Source organism: Uranotaenia lowii, chromosome 2, assembly GCF_029784155.1.
Source record: "Uranotaenia lowii strain MFRU-FL chromosome 2, ASM2978415v1, whole genome shotgun sequence".
Classification (NCBI taxonomy): Eukaryota; Metazoa; Arthropoda; class Insecta; order Diptera; family Culicidae; genus Uranotaenia; species Uranotaenia lowii.
The window spans coordinates 2,915,772-2,924,144 of NC_073692.1; the positions used below are offsets into that span (position 1 = coordinate 2,915,772).

The 8,373-nt window shown below is 34.0% G+C and overlaps 2 protein-coding genes across 2 annotated transcripts; both read right to left on the reverse strand.

Annotated features, from left to right (window-relative positions):
* Positions 1-1,054: 1,054 nt before the first annotated feature.
* On the reverse strand, positions 1,055-2,372 carry LOC129745125 (leucine-rich repeat-containing protein 59). Its single transcript, XM_055737974.1, has 4 exons — positions 2,110-2,372; positions 1,963-2,022; positions 1,556-1,852; positions 1,055-1,490 (listed from the first exon to the last, which is right to left on the reverse strand). The coding sequence occupies exons 1-4, from the start codon at positions 2,224-2,226 to the stop codon at positions 1,098-1,100; spliced, it is 867 nt and encodes a 288-aa protein (XP_055593949.1). The 5' UTR covers positions 2,227-2,372; the 3' UTR covers positions 1,055-1,097.
* Positions 2,373-2,413: 41 nt separating this feature from the next.
* LOC129745124 (adenylyl cyclase X E) lies at positions 2,414-8,363 on the reverse strand. Its single transcript, XM_055737973.1, has 16 exons — positions 8,113-8,363; positions 7,892-8,032; positions 6,690-6,852; positions 6,271-6,632; positions 6,093-6,208; positions 6,007-6,042; positions 5,519-5,950; positions 4,945-5,095; positions 4,801-4,875; positions 4,618-4,742; positions 4,303-4,557; positions 3,962-4,223; positions 3,845-3,904; positions 3,448-3,716; positions 3,292-3,386; positions 2,414-3,227 (listed from the first exon to the last, which is right to left on the reverse strand). The coding sequence occupies exons 1-16, from the start codon at positions 8,260-8,262 to the stop codon at positions 2,425-2,427; spliced, it is 3,495 nt and encodes a 1,164-aa protein (XP_055593948.1). The 5' UTR covers positions 8,263-8,363; the 3' UTR covers positions 2,414-2,424.
* Between the last annotated feature and the right edge of the window lie 10 nt (positions 8,364-8,373).

An 8,373-nucleotide genomic window follows, 5' to 3' on the forward strand; every position in this document is an offset into this window, starting at 1 on the left:
AAAGACTAGAGTTCGATTTCTGTTCGAGGTGATTTTTTTCCATTTACCATTTATGATCGATTTTTTTTATTGTTACATTATACGGCTAGTAGCATCATCCGCCAAACAAAGCACCAGAATCATAATGAGCGTTTGTGAATTGTTTGTATTCTATAAACAGACCTAGATTATTTTGTTATTGCTTTGTTTGATGAATCTACAACTCTTCTTCATCGAGTTGAATTCGCTCCTAGATTCCCGACAGAAAACGCTCATCGTGCCCCGATTAATGGTGCTCATACTGCCCCAGTGAGGGGGGTTCTCATTATGCCCCTACAGTACTGGTTTTCAGCTTTTGGCAAAAAATTACAACTGCAACATGTTCGTCGCCAAACGTTACCCTCTCAAAAAAGTCCAACTTTAAAAGGCCAAAACATCAACACGAAATATAGTTTCGGCTCCAAATTTCTGGAGAACGAAGAAGAATATGGTTACAATCCGAGATGATTTTGAATATCAATATGAATTTTGAAAATTGAATATGAAATATGAAGAAATTAGAGTTAGAATTAGAATTAAGGATATTCTGTTGTCTCTAATATTTACAGTTTTTTAAATAGATTTTTAACCTATTTTCAAAAGTCTTCGTTAACTAAAATTTGCATTAAATATTTAATGTCGTAATGTTTTTTATTCGGTCGACCATTTCGAATTTGCTCGTTAAAATTGAATCATGAAAGATATCAAAAAACAGATATTTCGAAGTTCGACGGGTTATACATATATTGGAAATCACTGGCCACAACTCTACAATTTATGAATTTTTTGAATTCAAGTATTGAGTTTGATTTTTTGAAAATTCTTTCATTCCCATGTTCATAGTTTCTAAGTTATTCCATGTTAAACAATCAGGGGAAAAGTGTTTACATACTAACTGGTATTGATCATTTCAGTCCGGCGTTTTCGTATGAAATGCCTTTAGCAAAATAATTTATGTTTCGAGATGAAAAAGTTATTTTGTCGCCCATGTTTGTGGACAGTGATACTAGTTAGGAACGTTTGAAGCGTGTGTCTTTTCTAATTTTTATTTTCTTTCTTCGTTTACTGTATAACGTACACTATTTAATATATTCTTCCAAAATCTCATCGTTGGTTTTATTGAAAACGTCCAGAAAAACGTCTGGCATGAAGAAAAACACGATAACAACGATGACGAATACAGCACCAAGCAGTAATATGACTGTTTTTGAAGAACTGTTTTGTTTCGAATCTTTCGATGGCACAGTTTCGAGAGACTGATGAGGTTCCTCATTTGTGGGTTGAGTTTCGATTTTTTCAACAGCTGTTTCTGTTAACTCTGCATTATCTAATTTAGTTGCTTTTTGTTTAGGTTTTCTCTTTTTAAGAACACTTGTTTTCTCTTGATTAGTGCTCTTCTTTGCATCGGATTGTTGCTGTTCCTGTTCTTGCGCTAATGCTAGTTCCTTCTGCTTGATTCGGTCTTCTAAGAGCTGTAAAAGAATTATATTCTATTTTAGTCTTACCTCAACCATCGTTTGATAATGGAATATGCTACCTGACGTTCAATGTCTGCCATAAATGAAACAGCCTTCCGTGCAGCCTCTATGCAATCTTTTTGATCGGTGCATGTTCCTATGATTTTTGAAAATGCTGGATTGAGAGGATTATTTTTCAAATCCAGATATTTCAGTTTCTTCAATCTTCCAAAACTCAATGGTAGACGCTCGATTTGATTGTTATAAAGATCTAGATGTCTCAAATTTGTAAGGTTACCGAAGTCATCCGAAATTATTTTGATTTTATTTTTACTAAGATCCAGCTTAGTCAACTGTACCAGTGATGTAAAATCAGACTGCAATAAATAATATCAACTTTTATTTATTCCACTATCGACACTCTCCAACAATCGCGGCATTTGAATAAACAAAAAGAACGTGCAATGAAACAACAATGTGTACTTACATTTATCGCAGTGATATTATTGTTAGATAGATCTAATATCGTGGCACGTTTGAGAGGTTTCTTAAATAAACAGAAAAAAAGACTTTTACAGAAACATAAAAACATACATTTAACATTTGGTTGTTGTTATTACTTTAGCATACTTACAATCTCGTTCACTGGGACCGTCGTGATGTTCATCAAGCTCAAATCTAAAACATTATCAACTAATCTTTCCCTGACGTTAATTTTTTCTTCATCCTTAATCTTCGAACGTTTCGACATTATTTTAATACAATTTAATGTTTATAAATGCTTTTGGTAAATTAGACTTATGCTGCTCTCAATTTTGCCGGCGATAGTGACGTGTTGCATTTGTTTGGAAGTTGAATATAAATAAAAAGGTATCGTCAATCGAGAGATTCGTGTATTCACTGCTGCGTGTATGTGTAAAAGCAACACACAAAATCGGAATTTGAAATTTTACAGCTTGGTCGTTGAATCGTCAGGGAGGTTACTTTTGATGAATTCATATTTGTCGTTGGTTTTTACGAAAAAAGTTGGTATCAGTCCCCTACCCTTAACAAAAATTTTATCTCGATATTCACACTGATAACCATAACTCTGAAGTATTTCAGCACTCTCCTCTGTTATCTGGATTTTTCCTGGTATTCCTGTAGAGTCCATTCTAGATGCCATATTAACTGCATTGCCCCAGATGTCGTAAAGGGGTTTGCTCGATCCAACAACTCCTGCCATTACTTTGCCACTGGATATTCCAACCCTGAGCAAACCCGGATTTGTTTGTTTGAAATTTTCATTATTAAATTCGCGCAATACTTTCATCAACTCGAGAGCAAACGCCGTCATTATAATTGTAACATTATTACTTTGTCGATTACTGACATTTTTTACTGTTTGCGATTCATGAATGACGTCAGAAATTCGGGGGTTCAAACTTCTTCTTCCGTTAGTCATGAGCGAATCACGTGTTATTCCAAACAACGAAGAATCGCATCGTCCTGGATCAAGGCCACAGGCTGCCATATAGGTCCAACCTGCTACTTTTATTTTTTCCACCTTCAAATAGCCATCGAAGTGTTGCAGTTTTTCATCGAAATCACATATAATTTCGTTGAGTACTTTAAGAACACTTTTCTCATTTTCAACAGAAATGTCACTGTTAATATCCATGTTCGTAATTGTGGCAAACATTACAGCTACATTTTCCTTATACTCTTCGCTGTAAAACTCATTCTTCAACTGTCGATTAAGATATATTTCAGCTGAAAACAATATTCTTGTTAAAGTTTGATATAAGTTGGTTAACGGTAAAACGCAATACAGTACCAACGTGTGTAGGTAGAATGTTCTCCACCAGGATTTTATTGGTTTGTTTCGTTACTTCGGCTTCTTCTTTTTGCTTCAGAAGCTGGCGCTTCCAACTGAAAGAATTAAATACGAATCATTATGAAATGTTTCTTTCTTTTCGATAGCACACGGTACTTGTAGTCAACTCTGGCAATATATTCCGACTGTCGGTCAATCCAATGAAATATAATCACGGTGAATAAAACCAGCATCAAATGCGCTACCGTTGAATCCATTCCGGGGTTCATGCTTGCGCTGTTTTGGAAAATGCACACCATTTCATCAAATATAATCCATGAATACAGCAGCAAGATAGCTATTCCACACATCACTTTTAGAACAAAGTGTATTCTTAAAAATAGGAAGGTCATTCCAATAGCCAGCGTCAGGCTTTGGCTTATAGACTAAAACATTAAGAAAATACAGTTATTCGTCATTATTCTCCTATAGATGTTTTCATAAATACTTTTATAATTTTTGTTATTGAATTGAATAATTTATAATATTCGATTTTTTCTCGCTTCGAACTTACCCAGGAATTTGAACAATATCCGCTGCCTTCATGATCGCAAGGATACGAACTGCACTCAAGCTGAAATGCATATTTCTTTTTAAACTTTTTTACTGAAGATAATATCATTTAACGTACCAGGAAAATTAAACTGCACGTCACTAACACGAACGTAGTGCCTAAATAAATGGATGTTCGCATTGTTAAATTACCCATGATGTTATTGGAAAAAAGATAAAATTGCTTTAAAATTTTTGTCTGTGGTTTCCGAACTCTCAATAGATCTTCAGAAGAGTAGGGAGTATACACATCCCACAGTTTCTTGAACCATGTTATGGGGATGAACATGAACAAAATGCCGCCCGAAACGCCAATGACCGCCCAAAAGTATGAACTCGTTCTGTTTGTCACAGTAATGAAAGCAAAAAAAAATCTTGACAATCAAAGTCCAATCGTTAAAATATTTCATTAACACTTACGCTGAATTCAGAGCTTGAATTAAAATAATACAAATGAACACAATGAAACTCATCAGCACACTGTATTTGAGCATCAAATCAGGCTGTTGCATAAACGGTAATTCCCATCTCATGTCCTTGAAACACATAAAAAATGCCGATATATTATCGAATCGATGATCCTCTTCCAAATCATCGTTTTTGCTAGAAACCGAGTATGGGAGTGATCTTTTTTGTTGCTGAGCAGTCGCGGCTGTTGAAAACATTTTGTTAAACCTAAAATATTAAACCAACAATAAATTTTGTTTTAACAAAGTGAGAGGAAATATTTTGTACTGAAATCTCCCAATCGGCATACGGTCCAATTCCTTTTCCATTTCTACATTTGTCTGTTTCATGATTTCTCGAAATTGTTCCATTGAATTCTGCATAAAATTTTTGCTGACAATGTTTCGTTCTTTCTGTAAGAAACAATAAAGTTATCATTATACTTTTATCCGTTGTAGGTTTTTTTTCTACCTTTGATTGAAGAGTTTTTCGCTTCACTCCCAATGATAATCGGCTGCTCGAAGTTGCTTCTTGAATGGGATAGTACTGAAGAAAAAAATTGTAAACTTTTAACAATTTTCATCTGATATGTAATGTATATAAAGTAATACGCACGTTACTATCATCATAAAATTGAGGCACAATCAAAAACGTTTGTATGTTATGTTTCAATAATACAGGATCGTTTTTGGCCTTCTCCGTACCTTCTTCATAAATATGCTCTCCGTCTAATAATTCTAACGTCTGTGTAGTTACGTGCACTTTTCTAGAAATAATTTACACATTTAATTATCTATTATTGAAAAAATGTGTCTACCAGAAAAGATTTGATTTTCCAAGATAGACTGTACTGTGCAGTCAGTTTGTTTTCAACATTTTCCGATAGCAAATTTTCGTTTCATTCCGGTTTAACGTTCTCTGAAAATTTAACCATTTTTGGTAGATTTATTTTTTCTATCAAATTTTTAGGACTGAAGTAGAGTCAATGACTTTAAAAGCATTTAATGTTCTTTTTTTTAGATTATTTGCAACATGAGCAATATCTGATCTTACTCTTTGACCTGAAAACATCGACTCAAGTTGTAAATATGTTTATGTTTTCAACATTGTTTTCAAAATGTTTGTGTCACTTTTTATACGAAAAATACTTTGGAGGAAGATAAAATCAGATTGAAATAAATTGAGTTACCCTGCTTCGCCCGTGGATTCCATTCGATTCGCTATGATCACATCCTTAGACCAGATGTCGTATTGCCATTTGCATGCTCCAATTACACCGGATATGATACTTCCAGAATGAATACCAATCCGCATGTCAATGTTGAGATCTCTCGACATTCGGACATCGCGAATATCTTTGATCATTCTGAGGCCCAAGTTGACGCAACTTTTAGCATGGTATTTATTCCTCACAGGAACACCTGAAACACAATAGTAACAGTCGCCCAAAAATTTGATTCTCAACACATTGAATTCCTTCGCGGCTTCGTCAAATTTTACAAACAATTCGTGTAAGACATCAACCAAAGTTCGCACAGGAAGCTGTGTTGTTATGTGCGTATAGTTTACAACATCAGCATATAGTATTGTTACATTGGTGTGTTTTTGGACATAAAGCTTGCTGAAATATATTGAAATAATAGAATATACAAAACTTTTTAAAGATCCAACTCATACTTAATCGATCTCCATTGTGTTCCTGTTTTGAAGAAACTATTTTACAAATTATTATTTTGTCCATTTTTTTTAGTTGAACTACTTACTTTTTGGTGTTGATTGTATTCGTTTTACTTCGATACATCTTCTCTATCATAACTCGAATATCTTTTTCCATCAACTCTGCTGTGTGTTCTGGTAAAATACTTAACAGCAGCTCTTTCTGAACATTGGAAAATAAACATAATTATCAACTTAAGAATCGAAAAGCTTTTTTCTGCTCACCTCTTGATTTCGTGCAAATTTCAGCAATAAATTGCCCTCAACTAATTCACGTCTATCCAGAAATGTTCTTCGAATGGCAGCCTCATTAATCAATCGAAAATATAATCCAAATAGATTAAGACAAATGAAGTAAACCAGCTCAGTGATGGATTTTGTATAAAAATCCGACTCCAACCGGTATGAAATGAAAGTCATTATAATCATATAACATAGAGTTGTCGCTATTCCCAACATGATAACATGTGCATTTTCTCTGAGTGGTAAGAATATGAATATTGCAAGTATTGTTTGACCTGCGTAAGAAGGCCTCAATGGTGGATTTACAAAGGTCACTATCGCATGATAGAGTGGTATAATTAGATCTGAAGAAGAGAAAAGTGGTGTTTAGTTTGTGTTCACTATCTGCGCGGAACACTTACCTGTTATGATAAGCGTAAATATAGCTACACATGATGTTACATATGGGACCCATGGATGGGCTTTGATCAGCTTTTGCTTGAAGGCAGCAAACAATGATATCCATACAATCAAACATCCGAACGTGTAGCATATTAAATCTGGATGTATAGCAGCTGTAGGATGCTGAAATGTGCAAAATTGATGTTTTAATGCGAGAGTTACTATATTTACTTGCAAAACATTTATCACTTTTTTTCGATAGCCTGTCTGTGTTATTTTTACTTTTGTAATCATTACAGCATTACTTTTTAAATCTTTTTGTTAAACCAGGTTTTTGTAATTCCTGATAGGCATGAAACTTTGATTAAAGTTGCGTCTCACGATGTCTTTTTCGAACGATTCGGCAAAATAAATTCTGCATCTCTGAAAATTCGTCATGTTATATCTTTTTTCTTATTTTAGACTGAAGAAAGATTGAAATCTTTTTTTTTTATTCAAAAGGTCTTGACGCCTAAGCGACTGGCTGTTTTAGTAACACTATAAAGTAGAACGAGTTCTGGAAACAAAATAAATTTTAGAACACACTACATCGTTTACACATTACATAGTTTCATCTTTTTTTCTATTTAAGTTGGCATTAATCCTCTACTGCATGCATTATGTAGTTTACGATAGTTTTCAGTGTTCCATTTTTTTGGTTCACTACTGAATACTGTAATTTAGATGCTATAAAATAGTTTGAAATGTTTTGCAACACCAAATTAACTTAAAAAATTTCAAGTTCAAACTTCGAAAACATACATGGGCTAGTAGTAGTGGTCAGTGGATGGTTTAAAGTATAGAAGAACACTTGCTGTGAAAACGGTTTTATAGCACAAACATTAACAGGTGCTGACAGCACCGTGCTGTACAACTATTGGTACGAATGTAGCAACTGGAGCTCTTTTTAAACTCTACGAATTATGTTGAACGCACAATAGTCATATTAAAATTTACATAAGATTGGATTTTGGTTAGTCAATGCTCAAATAAAATCTATAGTTTTGTTGGGAATAAGTTTTTTAGACGATCGACCAGAGATTACCAATTAATTGAAAATTACTCAGTGATTTTTAGAAATATTGCAAAAGAAACGTATTTTTCGCTTTTCGTTTCATTAAATTATGTTTCAATCACATGACTCATTTTGATTAGAAAAAAATATTTTTACTTGTACCCTCACCTTTTCTCCAGTGATTATTATCACAACATGAGCGATACTGACGAGCGTTTGAAGCACTACGAATATTGAAAGATAACTTCGTTGCACTCTTTCCATGTACTTTTGGTAAAATGTTTCCAATCCCAGATTTTCACATTCTTGCTGAAGGGTGTGGAAAACAATGGTTAATTGATGCTAATCCACTATCACATGATCTATGTTAATCCAGTCTCTTGACATACCCTCAGAAAACCAAGCTCCCATTTTTTCAAAGCGTAATAATCGGCTTCGGTTTCCTGATTTTGATCTGTCTCATTTGATGATTCTTTTTTCCCACTCTTATTTGGAGCATCCATACCCGAGTTTTGATCTTCACATTTAATTTGAATCATTTTCTTTTTTAGGCACGATCAAAAGCTAAAACTCCACACCACGTCTTTACATTTGCCCAGTTTTCGGTGACTTTTTTTAACAATATTGTTCGAATGCTACCGGAGTCAACT

Coding starts and splice junctions, on each gene's coding strand:
- LOC129745125 (XM_055737974.1), bottom strand. CDS start 2,226: ATGTCGAAACGTTCGAAGATTAAGGATGAAGAAAAAATTAACGTCAGG. Junction 2,023..2,109: donor CGGTCCCAGTGAACGAGATT/GTAAGTATGCTA, acceptor TGTTTATTTAAG/AAACCTCTCAAACGTGCCAC. Junction 1,853..1,962: donor ATAATATCACTGCGATAAAT/GTAAGTACACAT, acceptor TATTTATTGCAG/TCTGATTTTACATCACTGGT.
- LOC129745124 (XM_055737973.1), bottom strand. CDS start 8,262: ATGATTCAAATTAAATGTGAAGATCAAAACTCGGGTATGGATGCTCCA. Junction 8,033..8,112: donor GGGAGCTTGGTTTTCTGAGG/GTATGTCAAGAG, acceptor CACACCCTTCAG/CAAGAATGTGAAAATCTGGG. Junction 3,228..3,291: donor CATTCTACCTACACACGTTG/GTACTGTATTGC, acceptor TATTGTTTTCAG/CTGAAATATATCTTAATCGA.